This window comes from Otolemur garnettii, unplaced genomic scaffold (genome assembly GCF_000181295.1).
Source record: "Otolemur garnettii isolate 467f Iridium unplaced genomic scaffold, OtoGar3 scaffold00067, whole genome shotgun sequence".
In the NCBI taxonomy this organism is placed as follows: domain Eukaryota; kingdom Metazoa; phylum Chordata; class Mammalia; order Primates; family Galagidae; genus Otolemur; species Otolemur garnettii.
This window is the reverse complement of record NW_003852462.1, coordinates 7,843,038-7,863,527: the sequence shown is the minus strand read 5'-3', so window position 1 is coordinate 7,863,527 and position 20,490 is coordinate 7,843,038. Positions and strand designations below refer to the sequence as shown.

Genomic DNA, 20,490 nt, shown 5'->3' with positions numbered 1-20,490 from the left:
AGACCAAGGCAGGTATGTGCTTCCAGGCTTTTCAGTAGGCTGTGACAAAACGTTTTGACTCCAGGCTGCATTCCTGCCTAGGAAGCTCAGGGCACATTCCCCTGGACAGGAAAGAGCAGTGGGCAAAGGATCACCCATGAGTATGGTTGTTTATGGCTTGTAAATGAGCACATACAGTTCTTTTGCATGTTTTATTAGTAATTATGAAATGCCCAGTGAATGTTTTGATGGAAAATTGTCTCCTGGGCACCAGAAGGAATTCCACAAAGCAAGCGTTTCCCACTTGACTTGTACACACCCTAGTTTTTTGAAGTGTCTGTAATGGGGTGAAGAGTTTCCACATCAGAGGTCTGATGAATCTTCTCAGATTCTAACAAGTAGACTTGATCCAGATATAGACTTGGAAGGGAGAGGCATTGAGTGAGTCCTGGGAGGCACACGTCTGACTTCACTGGGTCCAGGACACTGTCATCACCTGAACCCTTCGTGACTTTCTGTCTTGAGACAGCAATGTTATAGGAACCCAAATTATTTCAGCATCTGGGAGAAACTAGCCATTGATGAGAAGTAACCAAAACAATCACTCAATGTACTTTTTTTGTTTTTCTAACTTTCCAAATCATTGTTGTCACACATCACGGGATGGAAAAATATGATCCAAAGCCTGAAAATGAAGCATTACTCTTGTGGTGGAAATTTGGCTCTTATGGACGTCTTGCTATCAAATGAACTGCGTGGGCTAGAAAACTGCCATTTTGTGGTCAAGTTATTTAAATTAAAATCTCCAACTAGTATCCCCCACAGAGCAGTTTGAGAGGTCATCCTTATGTGCCCCGGTCCCTTCATGCCATAGGTTCTCCAGTCAAGATCAGACTGCATCTTTTCACAGCTAAAAGCCTGAGATCGTTCTTGCTAAACCTTTAAGTTTACCTCCATGGAGGACAGCACCATGGGTTCATGAAATTCATTTGTGAAGTAACAGATCTCAGGAACCCATCGCCTTCCCAAGTACAAGTGAAAAAAAAGTTCACTTTACTCTTAGCAGTCATTTGGTATAAAATTAGTTTGGCGCCTTTAATAGCAATTAATTTGTTCTTTTTTAATTTCAAAGAATTTTACTTGTAAATTAATGAGGCACTTCTCTTTCTATGTGTATCGTGTTAGTTTGGGACCAGGAATTTTTTTTTTTTTTTGAGACAGAGTCTACTTTGTTGCCCCCAGTAGAGTGCTGTAGTGCCATAGCTCACAGCAACCTCAAACTCTAGGGCAGGATCCTCAAACTTTTTAAACAGGGGGCCAGTTCACTGTCCCTCAGACTATTGGAGGACCAGACTGCAGGCTCTGGGACAAGTGGGCTGCTAAGCAGGACAGGCAGCGGCGGCAAAAACACCCCAGTAGGCCGGATAAATGTCCTCAGTGGGCAGCATGTGGCCCATGGGCCGTAGTTTAAGGATGCCTGCTCTAGGGCTTAAGAGACTCTCTTGCCTCAACCTCCCAAGTAGCTGGGACTATAAGTGCCCACCACAACACCTGGCTATTTTTTAGAGATGGGATCCCACTCTTGTTCAGGCTGGTCTCGAACTCATGAGCTCAGGCAATCTACTCGTCTCAGCCTCCAAAGTGCTGGGATTACAGGTGTGAGCCACCGTGTCCAGCCTGGGACCAGGAATTTTAAATCATTATTACTAGGCTCAAACACATCTTTATTAATGAAAATAGGACCCAATACAATCAACACATTGTTGCCAAAGAGAAATAAGTTTGTTTCTTCCTGTAGCATAATTGCTTTCCAGATTCAATGAACACTTGGAAAGCATTTTCTGCATACTACTGGTTGTGGAAGTGTTTCCCTGCAAAAAGTTGTTGAGATCCTTGTTGAGTAGTCAGTTGGCGAGAAGTGAGGTGAATATGGTGGATGAGGCAAAAATTCATGGCTCAATTCCTTCAACTTCTGAAGCGTTGGTTGTGCAATGTGCAATCAGGTATTGTCATGGAAAGGAATTGGGCCCTTTCTGTTGACCAACGAGGGCTGCAGGCCTTATAGTTTTTGGTGCATCTCATCTATTTACTAAATAAGACCCTGTCTCTAAAAATTGGCCACGCATTGTGGCAGGCACCTATAGTCCCAACTACTAAGGAGGCTGAGGAAGGAGGATTACTTGAGCCCAGGAGTTTAAGGTTGCAGTGCATGATGAATGCCACCACACTCTAACCCAGACAACAGAGTAAGACCCTGTCTCATCAACAACAAAGAAAGATACAGCAGAGAATATACTAATTCCCATTTCTGAATGTTCTAGGGCTGCCAACGTATTGTAGAAGACTGGCAGAAAATCCTTATGGTGCGATCCCTTGTGGTCAGCCCTCATGAGGACATGAGGACCTGGCTCAAGTATGCAAGTCTATGTGGCAAGAGTGGCAGGCTGGTGAGTGACTCCACCCTTGTACAGACAGGACATGTGCCCCTCAGCCAAGCAGTTCTGTCTATGACCTAACCTCTGATGTTTTTAAGGCTCTTGCTCATAAAACCTTAGTATTGCTCCTGGGAGTTGATCCATCTCGGCAACTTGACCATCCTCTGCCGACCGTTCACCCTCAGGTGACCTATGCCTACATGAAGAATATGTGGAAGAGCGCTCGCAAGGTGGGTATCTGAGCCCAGCCAGCCACACAGCCCCTGCTCCAGAATGCTCACCTGCTCTGCTTCCCACGGCCACCCTGAGGCTGGAGAGGAAACTGGCCTGCCTGCCATGTCAGGGAGTCTTCCTATCATGAAGCCATCTGCCTGATCTCACAAAGTGGATTGTAGTTGAGGAGCTGCACAGACACCATTGATCAAACCAATGGTTGTGATCATAGTTGTATTTATTTGTATCCAGAAAGTGCTGAGACATAGAAAAGGCAGTTTATGCCCCCTAAGGAAAGATGACTGTCAGTACAAAAAATATTGTATTTGTGCAAACACAAACTTAAACTAGAACTTTCACGAGACCAGTTTGGTTTTTTTCAGACTTCTAGTCTCCTTTTCTGTCATCAATAAAAGCAACAACACGCAGGGTGTAATGCTCAAACCAGGAGGCAAAGTTATCTTGAAGTCAATGTAGAATTCCTCTTACTTTATTTACGGACAAGCTCTTGAGAAATAGATGTGACTCGTGGTTTTTGTTTTTATTTTTAGAAAAACAGTCTCCCTGGATGATGGTGATTAACAAACAGTAGGCCCTGGAGATAAATCATCTCCATCATCTTCCTTAGCAAAAGGACCAGGGAGTCTCAACCAGCTCTCTCTCCCTATTGTCCCCACAGTGTTACCTGAGCCAGGAAAGGAGGGAAGCCCAGACACTGGTGTGACCATTGTGGAAAGATCTAGTAAAATAGAAGTTGTGTCTCAGGCAGCACCTGTGACTCAGTGGCTAGGGCACCAGCCCCATATACCAAGGGTGGTGGGTTCAAACCCAGCCCCAGCCAAACTGCAACAAAAAAATAGCGGGGCGTTGTGGTGGGCGCCTGTAGTCCCAGCTACTCGGGAGGCTGAGGCAAGAGAATCGCCTAAGCCTAGGAGTTGAAGGTTGCTGTGAGCTGTGTGATGCCACGGCACTCTACCGAGGGTGACAAAGTGAGACTCTGTCTCTACAAAAAAAAAAAATAAACAATTGTCTCTCTGCCAATGGCATAGTTAGGAGATCCCGAGCCTGGGACCCAGAGACTGGCTTACTCTGTAGATGACTGACTCTGTGTGGCTGTGAGTGCCACCCACTGTGGGCTCAACAGCTCTCGTTCAGGTGCCTGGGTTTTACTTCAAGTTTCCATCTCCAAATGTGCAGGTTAGGGATTGTGTTTATTTTCATCATTTCATTTTACTTTGTGGTCTCTGTGAGTCTCCCAGGCCAAAACATTTCTGATTGAAAGGCTGGACAACTCCAGGCACATGGGAAATATAGAATGTGCTGCATCTGATCTAGTCTGAGTTCCTTCCTTTGTAAGGCATTCAACTCTTTGAATGCCTTGCTGAAAGCAGGCAGACGGGCCTTTGGGTAATGTCTCAACCAAGGAATAGCTTCTTTAAACATGTGACTACATGCTCAGCGCTTGTAGCTCAAGCGGCTAAGGTGCCGGCTACATACACTGGAGGTGGCGGGTTCGAATCTAGCCTGGGCCCACCAACAACAATGACAGCTACAACCAAAAAATAGCCAGTTGTTGTGGTGGGAGCCTGTAGTCCCAGCTACTTGGGAGGCTGAGGTGAGAGAATCACTTACACCCAAGAGTTTGAGGTTGCTGTGAGCTGTGATGCCACGGCATTCTACCTAGGGTGACAGCTTGAGACTCTGTCTCAAAATAAATAAATAAATAAAATAAACATGTGACTACAGACGACCTTTTCCACAGAGCACAACCTTTTTAACTAATTCAAATTCAGGGGAGTTTAAAAATTAGGAACTATTTAAAGTTAGGTGCTTGGAAATCAGGGAAAAAGAAAACTGACTACTTAATAATATATTTTTTTTGAGACAGAGTCTCATCATGTCGCCCTTGGTAGGGTGCCATGGCATCACAGCTCATAGCAACCTCAAACTTTTGGGCTCAAGTAACTCTCTTGTCTCAGCCTCCCAAGTAGCTGAGACTACAGGTGCCCACCACAACACCCAGCTATTTTTTTGTTGTGGTTGTCGTTGTTTAGCAGACCCAGGCCAGGTTCGAACCCGCCAGCCTTGGCGTATGTGGCCAACACCCCAACCACTGAGCTAGGGGCACTGAGCCTGACTAAATAATAATTGTGCTTCTGAACAAGTCATTCTCTGAGCCAAGCCTTTCCTCCACTGTAAACGAGGATTTTGTCTTCCTTACTCTAAGGCAACTGAAATATTGTGGGGAGGAGGGGACCCTGGTATGCCCGAAGGCATCAGGCAGTAAGGTTATGTATAAAGTTTTCCTAAACAAGACACTTCACAGCATGTAGAGATGGGCTGGTCTTTTCATGAAATTTCATTAAGATAGGGCCATCTTCCTTGCCCACAAACCCCCCCCACAGTCCAGAACCAGAACACTACATCTAGCCAGAGTTCCGTGGGCCTGAGAGAAGCTCCTTCCTCTAAGTGACTGGTCTTTCATTTGTAAGAGGGAAAGAGTCAGCCATCCCCCTTCATTTCCTGAGGGTGCAGGAAAGAATAAGTAGAACATTTTCAATTCCTTGAAAACAAGTTGCCTCATGTTATGGAACAGAAAAATAGCAGAGCCTCCCGTGCTTGGTAAACATAATGTTGGGTTTCGAATCCAAACTAATACCCAGCCTTACCAGCTTCGGCAATTTAGTTTTGTTCAGCCCCTTTTAAGCCCACCAGAGTTTAAACTCTGTTTCTGGATTGTCAAATGACACATAGCTTATAAGCTCTGAAAAGCGCCTGGCACCAAAGTCCCTAGCTCAGTTCCTCCCTGCTTGATGGACGCACCACTCAAACGCTGACTCATCATTCACCTTTCAGGGGCTGATCTTTTTCGTATTGCTCCCAACTCATTTTTCTTTTGTAATCAGATTTAAGTCTGGCCGATACGTTCTTCTAGAATAAAAACTAAAGGAACATTTATCACTTCCCAAGTGTGGGATGCTAATGGGCTTCATTCTTCAAAGCCAGCAGTGAATAATGGAACTCTGTGAAGGCAGGTGACTAAGGGAGACAGGTGTCTTGTTAACTGTTGGGACATCTGTGTGCTCTGCCCTGAGCATGGATTATCAGTTGTTCCTCACATCGTTCTGGCTCGAGGTTAAGCCCTCTTTGTGCCAGTGAGTTCCTCATATTGAAAAGTATCTGAGGTTGTCTTGGCCCTCAAGCCAGGGTGTTTCATTTTCCTTCCAGACCATCATCACTGACATCGTCTTATTAAAAAAGGAAAAGAGCCCGTAATCCTAGCACTTTGGGAGGCTGAGGCCAATGGATTGCCTAAGCTCAGAAGTTCAAGACCAGCCTGAGCAAGAGCACGACCCCATCTGTACTAAAAATAGAAAAACTAGTCAGGTGTTGTGGCGGGTACCTGTAGTCCCAGCTACTCAGGACTGAGGCAAGAAAACTGCTTAAGCCCAAGAGTTTGAGGTTGCCGTGAGCTATAACAAAGCTATGGTACTCTACCCAGGGCAATAGAGTGAGACTCTATCTCAAAACAATGAAATTAAATTTAAAAAAAAGAAAAATACCTCCTATTATTTACCACAAGGAGACTATTTATTTATTTGAAGCATTGTTTTCTTTTTTTTCCTGCTGCTGCTTCAAAGAACACATAGCCTCTTTTTCATATTCTCTCAAGTAGTTCATCCTCCTTCATTTGCAGATTTAGATTTTTCCATTTGAGCTTTTCATGTTTGTGCATTCTCCATTCTTTTTTTTTTTTTTTTTTTGAGACAGAGTCTCACTTTATCGCTCTCGGTAGAGTGACGTGGCGTCACAGCTCACAGCAACCTCCAGCTCTTGAGCTTAGGCGATTCTTGTGCCTTAGCTTCCCAAGTAGCTGAAGCTACAGGCACCCACCACAATGCCCGGCTATTTTTTGTTGCAGTTTGGTGGGGGTCAGGTTTGAACCCGCCATCCTTGGTATATGGGGCCAGCGCCGAACCCACTGAGCCACAGGCACTGCCCACATTCTCCATTCTTAAAGCCCTTTATTTTTTTGTTCTTAGGGGGGGCACGAGGGTTTCTATAGGAAAAAAGCAATTTTTCCTCTTTTAAAAATTCTATGGACCCCATTCATTAAGGTGCTGGTGTCTGGACACGGCAGGTTTGAACAGTACTCCCGGATCTGACTCCGTGTCTCTGCTTTCCCCTAGTTCTGTTGTCTCTTTCTAACTCAGATACTTTCTGCCTGCCACTAAAATCCTGTAGTGTAAATAGATCTAACTGCTGAAGGGTATTCTGAAGATTTTGCTCCCAAACCTGTTTAACCAGATGTCTACTTAGCTAAAGTGTTTCCCCCTTCCACTTGAATGGATGAGGTTCTGTCCCCACCTCTTCTCTCAGTTCCTATCTGGGTACTGAGGGTTCTATCTGATTTTTAAATCTCTAGGTTTTGCTATGGTAGAATGTCCAAGGTGTTGTAAACAAATACCAAAGTTTTACTAGCCTGAAAGAATTCCCCATAAGCCTAATTTCCCCCAGGGCAACATATTGATAGTGAATTAAGCTGTTGTTTCAAATTACTTCATATGAATTCTTATATGGGGTGGCCAGGCATGAAACTTACCCACAGCTTATAAAACTTGTAATTACAATTGGCAAAAAAGAGCTAAGACTCGAGTTGAAAAATCCTGCCCTCTCCAAGCGTCATGCCCTGGTCTTTGGTCCCCTGTCCTATAGGGTTCTCACCCTGTGAACTGGAGTGTTCTGTTTAGAGAGGGGTTGATTCATGTGCCTATCAGATGAACAGTAGTTCTTTCCCTGTGAGTTGGGCCTCATGCCAAGTGGTTGTCCCTGCCTTTGTCCTGCTACAGATCGATGCCTTCCAGCACATGCAGCACTTTGTCCAGACCATGCAGCAGCAGGCCCAGCACGCCATCGCCACTGAGGACCAGCAGCACAAACAGGAGCTGCACAAGCTCATGGCCCGGTGAGGTGCCCACTGGCCTGGGGGCCAGTCACATTCCAGCCCTGACAACCCAGCAGCTTCTCCCATAGGGGAGTTCAAGGCTTCCTGGGTGGCCGACGGCCAACATCTTTCTCCTTTTCCAGTAGGGATCACAAGCAGATGTCAAATCGCACTGCTCCAAAGTCTCTGCCACTCACTTCCTAGGCTTCAGCAGCCCAGGAGCAGCCACGGCTGTCCTCCACCATGGTGTTAGAATTAGAATTCTTGTTTTCAAATGCCATTTGATGTGTGCTTTAAATAAGTTCTTAAACCTTTCTGTGCCTCAGTTTCCTCATGGTCTAAAAGGGACAGTGAGAGTTCCTATTTCCTAAGGTGGTATGAGGATTTGTGGAAAGAGACAACTTCAAGCATTTAGAGCAGCAGCTGGAATATAGGAGCCATCAGCAAATATCAGGGAAGAGTAAGGGGGAAGTCATGTAGCAATCAGTAGAGAAGTACCAACTGTCCCCCACAAAACTGGAATTTAGGTAGATCGGTCTATACAGACGTACCTGTACCAGGCACCTGGTTTATGCCATCACTGAGAGACAAAGGTCAAGAAGGAAAGGTGATACCCAATGTATACCAAAAGCCCACCTCTCCTTCCCATGTGGTTGAAATGCTGCTGGTTCCATCATGTTGCCTCCTGAGAAGCAGAGTAAACACCGGGGAGGCTTCAGTGTTTCCCTCAAATTTGTTGTTCCCTTAGGATGCTTTGAGGAGGGAGCAACAGGCTCGTTCTCTCATTCCAGATGCTTCCTGAAACTTGGGGAGTGGCAGCTGAACCTACAGGGCATCAACGAGAGCACAATCCCCAAAGTGCTGCAGTACTACAGCGCAGCCACGGAGCACGACCGCAGCTGGTACAAGGTGACCAGGAGCAGGGGCCTGTAAAACCCACACCCTGGGGACCTTGCCTGTGTCCTCCGGGTGCTGGTAGTCACAGCGATGCCTCTGTGCATGGGCCTGATTCTGCGATTTGCTTCTTGAGTCCCTGGAGCCTGTCTATCAAAGGCCCAGGGAGCCTGCATTTCCCTTACAAGTTTAACTGATAAAGAAGGATAAACTTGCTTTGGGCAGTCTGAGAGGCCAAGGCAGGTAGATTGTCTGAGCTCAGGAGTTTGAGACAAGCCTAAGCAAGAGTGAGACACCATCTCTAAAAATAGCCGGGTATTGTGGTAGGCACCTATAGTACCAGCTACTTGGGAGGCTGAGGCAAGAGGATCACTTAAGCCCAAGAATTTGAGGTTGCTGTGAGCTGTGATGATGCTACGACATTCTACCCAGGCTGACAAGGAGACTGTCTCAAAAAAGAAAAAGCAGCTTGGCATGCCTGTGGCACGGTGGTGGCACGGCACCAGCCACATACACTGAGGCTAGCAGGTTCAAACTTGGCCCGGGCCAGCTAAACAACAATGACAACTGCAACAAAAAAATAGCTAGATGTTGTGGCAGGTGCCTGTAATCCTAGCTACTTGGAAGCCTGATGCAAGAGAATCACTTGAGCCTAAGAGTTGGAGGTTGCTGTGAGCTATGACAGAACAAGACTCTACAGAGAGTGACATAGTGAGACTCTGTCTCAAAAAAAAAAAAAACTAGAAAGATGAACTCGTTCTTTCTTTTTGGAAATACTTATTAGCCTATTAAGTGTATTACGTGTGTGGTGCAGGGCATTGCTGCTATCTCATAGACTCTGAGCTGCTTGTTAGGAGTATCTGGACACGTGGTTAGTGTCTGGAACTTTATCTCCCCTTGGGTCATCTGTTCCTGCACATCTTTTTTCTGATTTCCATCCCTGTCTGCTCCCCTTTCGTTAAGCTAAGACCTTAACTTTGTTTGTTTTTATTGGAAAGATCTGAGTAACATCCTGTTATGTTACAGGAAACTTTTCAAAAAGATAAACAGAATTAGAAAATGTATAAAAGATGTGATTGACCAGGGGAAGAGTTAACTCTTGGAAGTATGCATCTTTGGTGAAAAGATATATTCTCTTTTTTTAAATGTCTTTTCTCAGGGGCCTCCTGGTAATAGCTGCTTGTATAGCAGGTGTCATTAATTTTTTTTCCAGTATCTTCTTAACTTACAGACTTATGAATTTAATCCCTCTGAAATAAAAAATTGCATCTGAAGACCACAGAAGCACTTAGAATAAAAATCTTAGCCCTCAGCTCGGCCTCCATAGCACTGTGGTTACGGCACCGGCCACATACACCGACACTGGTGGGTTCAGATCCGGCCCAGGCCAGCTAACCAGCTAAACAACAATGACAACTGCAACAAAAAATAGCCGGGAGTTGTGGCAGGCACCTGTAGTCCCAGCTACTTGGGAGGCTGAGGCAAAAGAATCGCTTAAGCCCAAGAGTTTGAGGTTGCTGTGAACTGTGAAGCCATGGTACTCTACCCAGGGTGACAGCTTAAGGGTCTGTCTCAAAAGAAAAAAAAAAAATCTTACCCTCATTTAAGCATGCTTCATTCATATCCAAAAAGTGTCCATTTTGTGATAAGAGCAGTACTTACTCTACCTAGGACAGCTTCGTGTCCAAAGTGTCAAAGGGAAAATAAATCTAGTAAATCCTTAATTAACTGGAACTTTACTAATCCCAACTGTCCCCTAACCAGAGTTAACTTTTCTTCATTCAGCTTTTGGGAAAGAAGCAAATCCCAAGAAAAAAGGTAGTTCTAGGAAGTTTAGTTTCAGTTTTTAAAAGCATGTCCTAATGCAGGTCCCTTTGGCTTTATGATTTCTTCAGTGTTGTGGTCCCTTGTGCAGCCCAGGACCGTTTGTCTTCTCACCTTGAACCCAGGTCAGAGCCAGGCACATAACAGATACGTGGCGAGAGGTACTTGCTGGATGAATGGAGGCACAGATCATCATGGAATTCTTGCTCATCAAGTAACGGTTAATTGTGATCGCTCTTCTTAGTAGGAAAGTGGAGGCATTTAGATTAAAGGTTTTTAGTAAGAGATGCAAAGGAATTTCCTGCTGGTCCAGAAAGTCCAGCTGTTGGTGGGTTGTTTACTGTCTGCTATCACTGCAGTGTCACCACACTCTGAAACAAAACTCTGCTCTTGATATACAAAGCGAGCAGTGGTGCACAGTATGTAAAGTCAGTGCAGCTCAGAACCTCAGAGAATAGTCCTCCTTCATCCAAATACTCACCAGAAGCTTCTTCCATCAAGCAGTCGTTGAGCACTGGTTCCCTGTCAGGCCTGGCCCAGTGTGGGGGTCAGACACATGGATGAGGTCCACCCTCCATCCTGCTCCTGACTCTCAGTGTCTCCCCCTGTCTGCTGTCTTGTGACCTGTTCAGACTTTCCTCCCCTGAAATAATGTGAGAACTGCCTGCTTGCCCCCAACCTCTGCTCTCTTAAATAATCTGTTTCGTATTGGAACCCAGCACGGCTCTGCTTTCCTGCAGAGTGAAATGGGAGTCTGTTGCCTGGCATGCCAGCTGCTCTGCCATCTTCCCCAGTGCTTGGCTGGCCTCCCCCTCATTCCTTTCCTGCCCGTACCCCCAGCTCAGTCACATCCATCGGCTTGTTTCACCTGAACTGCTTGCTCGTCTTCAGCCTTGCCCTCCACTCATTGCTGCCCTTTCTCTCAGTCCCTGCTGCTTTCCGCAGCTCTATCCAGACCTACTCAAATCCTCCTCCTCCACAAAGCTTTCCAGGTCCCTGTCCCTGGCACTCCCACTGTCCATCTCTTTACTGCCACACTTGCATTCTGCCTTGCAAATGTTCTGGGTCTTCAGGGGTGTAAGGACCTTCCTGTAAGACCTGGGAGTCACTCAAGGCAAGGCCTATGTCCTGCTTTCCTGCTGTGTCCCTACCCCACAGCTCTGGCCTCAGTGCCTCTCATAGTTCATGCAGCACAAAGTGAGTAAGTCGTGTTGAATTTAGCGAAATTCCTCGTTCCTCGGTGTCCTATTGATGTGAAGTCTTGCTCTACTGACCGCAGACAAGAGAAAGCAATCTTCTCTTCTTTAGCCTTGACCTCATGCTCCTCTAAGCCCTGCTGTTGGTCACAGCCCTGTTGTCTGTCCTTGGCTGTCACCCCACTCAGGCCTGGCACGCATGGGCAGTGATGAACTTTGAAGCTGTACTGCACTACAAACATCAGAACCAAGCCCGGGACGAGAAGAAGAAACTGCGTCATGCCAGTGGAGCCAACATCACCAGTGCCACCACTGCTGCCACCACAGCTGCCACTGCTGCTGCTGCGGCCAGCACCGAGGGCAGCAACAGCGAGAGCGAGGCTGAGAGCACAGAGAGCAGCCCCAGCCCTTCTCCTCTGCAGAAGAAGGTCACCGAGGTACTTTCCCCTCCTTCCTCATTAAGAACTGACTGAGACAGCAGGCGCTCTGAGCAATAGAGTCATTGTTAAACTGGAAGGAACCTAAGGTTTTATCTGAAGTGCCAGATGGAACTAGAAAATATTGCTTCTTGGTGTCCCAGCATTGCCTGAGACAGTGCTTTGTGTGTGTATTTGCGTTTGGGGAGCTGACAGGGCCCGAGCTGAGGAATGGGCTCCTTTCAGGGCTTCCTGCATGGATGAGCTCACTCTTACACACCGCGCCTGTGTGTGGCCGTGCACATCTGCAGGGGGTGTGTCCTCTGCCTCTTTCTCTCCCCTTCCACTTCCCCTCGGGCATCAGTTCAGGATACATCAGGACAGCTGGCAGGCTCAGAGATCAGTGTGTTCAGAGCCTCAGCCCCGCTACCTCCTGCCATCCTGTCCCAGAAGCCACTATTAGTTAACTCCAGGTAGTAACAATTGTGGCCCAGTTACTATTTATTGAGTGCTTGCCATGTGCCAGCTATTGATTAAAGGCTTTTTGTGCATTGACTGATTTAATCCTTTTACCCATTCTGTGAGAAAGGCAGCATTACTATGCTGTTTTGCCCATTTTGCAGATGAGACAGTGGGGGAAAGATCCCTAATACCAGTGTGTTTCAACAGGATCTGTCCAAAACCCTCCTGATGTACACTGTTCCCGCAGTTCAGGGCTTCTTCCGTTCCATCTCCTTGTCTCGAGGCAACAACCTCCAGGATACACTCAGGTATGAGAAGGAGAGTATGTAACTCTGGTAGGCCGACACAGATGTCACACGTGAAAGTCCTCTTTCCCATCCCTGCCCTGGTGAGTACACCAGGATCGGTGATGTGCCTTTTTCTGTGCGACAGTCAGAGAAGTAACAGCTGACCAGGCCCCACCAGTGTGGGTGAAATTGTCAGAGAGCGCGGAGGAAATATGGGATGAGAACTCTATGTGTGGCTTATTATCTAGGAAATAATTACCCTATCTGTTCGTTACAGTATTTCTAAAATCCCTCAGCACCTTTGGTTAAGTCTTAACAAATGACCCAGGCCAGGCAAAGTCATTCACACCTGCAGTCCTACCACTGGGAGGCTAAGGCGGGAGGATTGCTTGAGCTTGGGAGTTTGAGAGTAGCCTCAGCAAGGGCAAGACCTCACCTCTACTAAAAATAGAAAAACCAGTCAGGTGTTGTAGCAGGCACCTTTAGTCCCAGCCACTTGGGAGGCTGAGATAGGAGGATCACTTGAGTCCCAAGAGTTTGAGGCTACTGTGAGCTATGATACCATAGCACTCTACCAAAGGTGGTGACAGAGTGAGACTCTGTCTCAAAAAAAAAAAAAAAAAAAAAGACCTAATTAGCCCAGAGGTCAGAGGCGAGAAGATCAGCCTCCCTGGGACTTCTGGCCAGCTAACCCCTAGGTGTCTCTGTTGTTACTACTCTGCAGGTGACTACATGCGGATTTGTGGTTCTCTAAAGGTTACCTTGGCAGATCTGTTCAATCTCTGAGTTCATGCCTTGGTGACCCTTGACATGACCTGGGATAAAATAGTAATTTACTTGGGATAATCCTCAGGTCATAGGTCAAGAGCACTGCACCTATCATAGATACCTGTTCCCAAGGGTTCCAGAAACCAACCACAGTTGAGAACTACTGGTTTGAGTCTCTCTCTCTTTTTTTTTGAGACAGTGTTTCACTATGTCACCCTCGGTAGAGTGCTGTGGTGTCATAGCTCACAGCACCCTCGAACTCTTGGGCTTAAGCAATTCTCTTGCCTCAGTCTCCCAAGTAGCTGGGGCTACAGGAGCCGGCCACAATGCCTGGCTTTTTTTTTGTTGCAGTTGTCATTGTTATTTAGCGGCTAGGTTTGAACCCCCCAGCCTGGGTGTATGTGGCCAGCGCCATAACCACTGTGCTACATACAGGTGCCAAGCCAGGGCAACTCTCTTCTTAAGAGCCTCTATTGATTGACTGATTGATATATTTCTTTTTTTTGAGGCAAAGTCTCACTCTGTTCCCTGGGCTAGACCTAGAGTGCAGTGGCATTGTCACAGCTCACTCCTGACTCCTGGGCTTAAGTGATAGTTCCACCTCAGCCTCCCGATTAGCTAGGACTGTAGGCACGCACCACTACACCTGGCTAATTTTTTCTATTTTTGATAGAGATGGAGGTTTCACTGTGTTGCTCAGGCTGGTCCCAAACTCCTGACCTTAAGCAATTCTCCTGCTTCAGCCTCCCAAAGTGTTAGGATTACAGGCATGAGCAACTGCACCTGGCCTGTTTTTTGTTTTTAATCTTTGAAAACAGGTCTCACTCTGCCAGAGTCTCAGAGTAGAATGTAGAGGCACCATCATAGCTAACTACAGTCTCAAACCCCTGGCCTTACCAATCCTGCCCCCTGAGCCTCACAGGTACCTGAGACTACAGGCTAGAGGCACTGTACCCAACCCTTAAAGGTCTTGGAGATGAAAAACAAACAGACATAAACTGGGAACTAAACTTTCCATAACCATCTCATTTTTCTTTTTCAGAGTCCTCACCTTATGGTTTGATTATGGTCACTGGCCAGATGTCAACGAAGCCTTGGTGGAAGGTGTGAAAGCCATCCAGATCGACACTTGGTTACAGGTGAGGATGATTCAGAGTCTGTCTCCTATGTGTCTCCTCTCAGCGTCGTGGCAATGTTCAGAGGAACAAGGCTAAAAAACTAGAGCTTGGTCCCAAGATCAAGTGTCCATATTTTATTTAGTCTCTTTTATTAGAGAGCTGAAGAGAGTGAAGCATTTCAGAGCCCAACAGCAGCAGCCAAAACAGTTGTAAGAGCTGAGCTTGCCCCAGGGGAGTAAGTGCCGCATACTGTGTCCTTCTGAATGCCAGGTTATACCTCAGCTCATTGCAAGAATCGATACACCCAGACCCTTGGTGGGACGCCTCATTCATCAGCTTCTCACAGACATTGGTCGGTACCACCCCCAGGTATGTGGGGACCCTGGAAAGTTTCTCATCCAAACATGACCTTTTGGTTTGGTGTTCAGCCTTCCCAAAAGCTGCTCCAGAAACGCAAGTAAAGGAACTGGGTGCCCAACCTTCCATTATGTCCCAAGAGGGTCTGTCCAGCCAGCAGTCCCTGTGGCCCAAGGGCTTCCTAAAAGGAAAGAGCTCCCCCCAAGACTGACTAGCCCCTTCCTCCCCAACCCCCAGACTCAAGTGGGTGTTAATCTCATCCTCACCACTTCTTTTGTCATCCTCCTTAGAATTAGTGTCAGGCTCCTTCACACACCCCTTTGCAAATGTTCCTTCTGTCTTTGCTCCAGGCCCTCATCTACCCCCTGACTGTGGCTTCTAAGTCCACCACCACAGCCCGGCACAATGCGGCCAACAAGATCCTGAAGAACATGTGTGAGCACAGTAACACGCTGGTCCAGCAGGCCATGATGGTGAGTCCAGGGGGCCGGGCCTCCCAAGCCTGGGCACCAAGTTGGAGGTCTTGAGTGGGCTGCTTTGTTTCCTCACATCCGGGCCGCACACTCCCTGGGCCGTCGGAAAGGGCACCTCCTGTTCTCTGAGACAGACCTTTCTGAGTGTGACTTACCCATGTGGTTCTCTCTTTCTTTTCTTTTTTTTTTTTTTTTTTTTTGCTGTTTTTGGCTGGGGCTGGGTTTGAACCCACCACTTCTGGCATATGGGGCTGGTGCCCTACTCCTTTGAGCCACAGGCGCTGTCCCTCTCCTTCTTCTTGACCCAGGTGAGTGAGGAGCTGATCCGAGTGGCCATCCTCTGGCATGAGATGTGGCATGAAGGCCTGGAAGAGGCATCTCGCTTGTATTTTGGGGAGAGGAATGTGAAAGGCATGTTCGAGGTGCTGGAGCCTCTGCATGCTATGATGGAACGGGGCCCCCAGACCCTGAAGGAAACGTCCTTTAATCAGGTATGGAACTAAAAAGCATGAAAGGGTGTGACCCACAGACTCCTTTCCCCCCGCCTTCTTACTGACTTTAGTAAGATGTACGCTGACAGGTACACGGGTATAAATATACCAGTCACGCGATTGTCAGGGAGGTACAGAAAGATTCCTCAAGATGTCAACTTGTCTTTCCATTAATCTTCCCTTACCTGATAAGCCATCCTTTGGGATTGGAAACCTGCATACCTTTTGTTCTCCATGGTTCCCTGCCCGTGTTTTCTGGCCGCAGAAAGATCCTGAGGGGTTTCTGCAGTCAGCTTGGGATTTCAGCCTCCCAGCGTGGTTGGACTTGGACCACTTGCACACTTGCCCTGTTTCCCTCTCAGGCATATGGTCGAGATTTAATGGAGGCCCAGGAGTGGTGCAGAAAGTACATGAAATCAGGGAATGTCAAGGACCTCACCCAAGCCTGGGACCTCTATTACCATGTGTTCAGACGGATCTCCAAACAGCTGCCTCAGGTGGGATCTTCAGGCTGCTGGCCCGGTTGACTGAGTAGTCTTTTCTGTTTCACTGTCTATGAATGCTTAACACTCATTCCAAAGCATCTGGTTTCACTTCTGCTTGGGGACAAGTAATCACTATTAGCAAGCCATTGAAAAATACTTAAATTGCATTGAAATCCCTCCCTGGAGGCAGAACACTAAATCCTCTGATAATTATTCACAGCTCACATCCTTGGAGCTGCAGTATGTTTCTCCAAAACTTTTAATGTGCCGGGACCTTGAATTGGCTGTGCCAGGAACCTATGACCCCAACCAGCCAATCATTCGCATTCAGTCCATAGCACCGTCTTTGCAAGTCATCACGTCCAAGCAGAGGCCCCGGAAGTTGACACTGATGGGTAAGCACCACTGCACACTTTTGCCACCTGCTTCTTCCCCGTGCCCTGGCTGAATCCCCCTTCCCTCTTCTGAAATCACAGCTTACCGTTCCCACTGCTAATCTTTCGTAAGCACCCTCTCTCCCATGTTTATTGAGAGAGGTGTAGGGGACAGTGAATTTTTCCTTTTTACATCCTCTTTGGGACTCTTAGTTTATTTTCGTAGCTGTGCTTAAGTGTAGCATAATGGTCCCCACAAAGGCATACGACATGGAGAAGTGGTGGCAGGTGTTGGGGGACCGATGGGGCCAGCAAGGAAGCATCTGGATGCAGACGTGGATGGTGACAAGCTACTTTGGAAAAAGGGCTGGGCTCATGAACATTTTTTCTAACATTATGGTTTCTGTGGGAAATAATTGTGTAAAATGAACAAACTGGAGTAGAAATAAAATCTCAGCAAGATTTTTAAATTTTCTTTTTTTTTTGTAGAGATAGAGTCTCACAGTAGAGTGTGGTGGCATCACACAGCTCACAGCAACCTCCAGCTCCTGGGCTTAGATGATTCTCTTGCCTCAGCCTCCCGAATAGCTGGGACTACAGGCACTCGCCACAACGCCCGGCTATTTTTTTGTTGCAGTTTAGCCAGGACCGGGTTTGAACCCACCACCCTTGGTATATGGGACCAGCGCCCTACCCACTGAGCCACAGGCGCCGCCCCTTTTTAAATTTCCTTTAGGTGTAGAGAGTTACCTATCTAGAATGACTTACAGAGGTCCAAAGGCTCTGGTGGCACTCCTCATAACACGGTTCTCAAGTGGTAATGCATGTTCACCAGCACCAGTTCATCATGGTCCAAGGGTCGTTGTCTCTCTGTGGACTGGGGTCTTCTAAAACTGAAACGTGGCTCAGTCAGGTTGCCGAGGTGTTTAATTAAAGACCATGTAATAAGGCTTGGTATCTATAGCTTAGCAGCTAGGGCACCAGCCACATACACCAGGGCTGGTGGGTTCAAACCCTGCCCGGCCTGCCAAACAACGACGACTACAACCAAAAAATAGCTGGGTGTGTTGTGGTGGGCACCTGTAGTCCCAGCTACTTGGGAGGCCGAGGCACGAGAATCACTTAAGCCCAAGACTTTGAGGTTGCTGTGAGCTGTGATACCACAACACTCTACCCAGGGCAACATAGTGAGACTCTGTCTCAGAAAAAAACAGTGTAATGAAAGTGCTGGCTTGGTGCCTATGGCTCAAGTGGCTAAGGCGCCAGCCACATACACCTAAGGTGGCGGGTTCTAATCCAGCCCAAGCCTGCCAAATAACAATGATGGCTGCAACCAAAAAAAAATAATAATAACCAGGCGTTGTGGCGGGCGCCTGTGGTCCCAGCTACTTGGGAGGCGGAGGCAGGAGACTCAGTTAAGCCCAAGAGTTGGAGGTTGCTGTGAGCTGTGATGCCATAGCACTCTACCCAGGGTGACAGCTTGAGGCTCTGTCTCAAAAAAAAAAAAAGAAAGAAAGAAAGTGCTGTTTGCAAAGGTGTAAGCTAAATTAAGAGAATCTGCAGAGAGCACCCAGGAGCAAGCAATAGTGAGAAACTATCAGCCTTGCTGCAGCCCCCAGAACCAGAAAGGGCAGGAGCCTAGCAGGAGCTAACCTAAAGAGACTGTCCAACAAAAGCCATAGCCCAGATTGAAGGTCATAGCTACCTCTAGAATGTGACCAGGCCAGTTATAAGAGGCAAATACCCTGACCTCTCCTTCCCACAGTCCCTCAGTGTGCCCCTAGGGGATGTGGATCAGGAAAGAGGGAACACAGAAAATGGTAATCACACCTGGTCCTCAGAAACAGTGCATCTTTTTTTTTTTAGAGACAGTCTTAGTAAGTTGCCCTCAGTAGAGTGCTGTGACATCACAGCTCACAGCAACCTCAAACTCTGGGGCATGAGCAATTCTCTTGCCTCTGCCTCCCAAGTAGCTAGGACTACAGGTGCCCCCCACAACACCCGACTATTTTTATTTTTTTGTTGTAGTTGTTGTTTAGCAGAGCCAGGTTCAAACCCATTAGCCCTGGTGCATGTGGCCGGCGCCCTAACAACTGAGGTATGGGCGCCAAGCAAGAAAGAGGGCTTCTTTTGTCTTAATTTGGTCAACATTAGTCATTTGGGATCATCAAAAACAAGCAAGGCCATTCTTTTTCTTTCTTTCTTTTTTTTTTTTTTTTGTGAGACAGGGTGTCATGTCACTCTGTCACCCAGGGGAGTGCAGAGTCATCATAGCTCACTACAACCTCCAGCCATCTTCCAGCCTCAGCCTCCTAACATGCTGGTATTACCCCAACATGAGCTACCATGCCTGGCAGCAGAGACATTCTTTTCATCAATACTAAGGATTTTTTTTCTTATTGTAGGAAAAGTGTCATTAGATAAAGTACATGTAGTCCATAGGAGCTTCTGAATACAATTGAGTGATGGTCTCAATTAAAGGATTAGAAGGCCTCTGATCTCCACTCACTGCTCCCCCTGTTCCCTGCAGGCAGCAACGGGCATGAGTTTGTTTTCCTCCTGAAAGGCCATGAAGATCTGAGGCAGGACGAGCGGGTGATGCAGCTCTTTGGCCTGGTTAACACCCTTCTGGCCAATGACCCAACATCTCTTCGGAAAAACCTCAGGTATTCAGAATGCTCTGAAATGACAAAGATTTGAGAGGTCTTCTAGTTTTCTTCTGTATATGTCATGTAGGTAGTCACGTACCCTAATGAAATAAGTTATAAAATTATGTACCTGGCAGGAAGTTATCAATAGCCAAGAGGCCAAACACAGAAAGAAACTTTTTTCAGGATATTATCATTGGGAAGTACCTTTAACAACCCCCAAAATTCAGAATGGAACAATTTGTGGCAGTTAGACTAGCGATGCTGCAGTTACCCTTCGTGGGATTAAAGCCCAGCCAAACTTTTCCTAACCTTAGTATTCTGTTGCCTCCTCTTTCTGTTAAAACCATAAATACTAAGTTGAGACATTAGTTTAGCCTTGATGGTAACTTGATTTTTCCCCAAAAGCTGTGAGTTTGTCAGGCAAGTTGAGAAGACCAGTGTTGGTTTGACACCATCAGTGTGCTTTCTGCAATGCTTTACTCTTCACACCGGGCCCCTCACTGCGCCCCTCACAACAGCCTGCTGCAGGGAACTCATTAAAAATAACTTGCATGTGTCCTGAGCTGATCAAACATCTACTGTCCTTACTAACACTGCTCTCCTGCGGACACCAGCATCCAGAGGTACGCCGTCATCCCTTTGTCAACCAACTCCGGCCTCATTGGCTGGGTCCCCCACTGTGACACGCTGCATGCCCTGATCCGGGACTACAGGGAGAAAAAGAAGATCCTTCTGAACATCGAGCATCGCATCATGCTGCGGGTAGGTGATAGGCTGTCAGTCCCAGCACACTTTACTGTCTTGGAGGCAAACTCACAAGTCAGAGAATCTATGCGGAGCGTCTTTTCTGGTTTTCCTCAGTGTATGTTTATCACTGAAAATCTAACTTTGGAGAAGGTTTAATGAAGTAAGTCAAAAAGAAGAGAACCTTCTGAGAAACTCAAGGCCCCTAAAGCCAAAAAGTTAAGTTTCATTATCCTACAGGAGACTGGACAGATAAATGTCAGGCTCAAAGCACTAGCCACATCGAGCAATCATGTTTAGAAAATGTGTAAGTTATAAGAAAGAAATTGTGGCTCGGCGCCCGTGGCTCAAGCGGCTAAGGCGCCAGCCACATACACC

General features: G+C 47.0%; 1 protein-coding gene across 1 annotated transcript in view; it reads left to right on the top strand.

Annotated features, from left to right (window-relative positions):
- Window positions 1-20,490, top strand: part of MTOR (mechanistic target of rapamycin kinase) — a 140,021-nt gene that overhangs the window by 103,117 nt on the left and 16,414 nt on the right. The window contains exons 35-48 of the mRNA XM_003793268.3: window positions 2,301-2,426; window positions 2,513-2,644; window positions 7,478-7,593; window positions 8,364-8,481; window positions 11,675-11,923; window positions 12,572-12,672; window positions 14,462-14,558; window positions 14,808-14,906; window positions 15,245-15,367; window positions 15,676-15,858; window positions 16,221-16,355; window positions 16,564-16,738; window positions 19,248-19,383; window positions 19,983-20,130. Coding sequence (XP_003793316.1) covers window positions 2,301-2,426; window positions 2,513-2,644; window positions 7,478-7,593; window positions 8,364-8,481; window positions 11,675-11,923; window positions 12,572-12,672; window positions 14,462-14,558; window positions 14,808-14,906; window positions 15,245-15,367; window positions 15,676-15,858; window positions 16,221-16,355; window positions 16,564-16,738; window positions 19,248-19,383; window positions 19,983-20,130 — 1,938 coding nt within the window. The remainder of the gene's footprint in view (window positions 1-2,300; window positions 2,427-2,512; window positions 2,645-7,477; window positions 7,594-8,363; window positions 8,482-11,674; window positions 11,924-12,571; window positions 12,673-14,461; window positions 14,559-14,807; window positions 14,907-15,244; window positions 15,368-15,675; window positions 15,859-16,220; window positions 16,356-16,563; window positions 16,739-19,247; window positions 19,384-19,982; window positions 20,131-20,490) is intronic.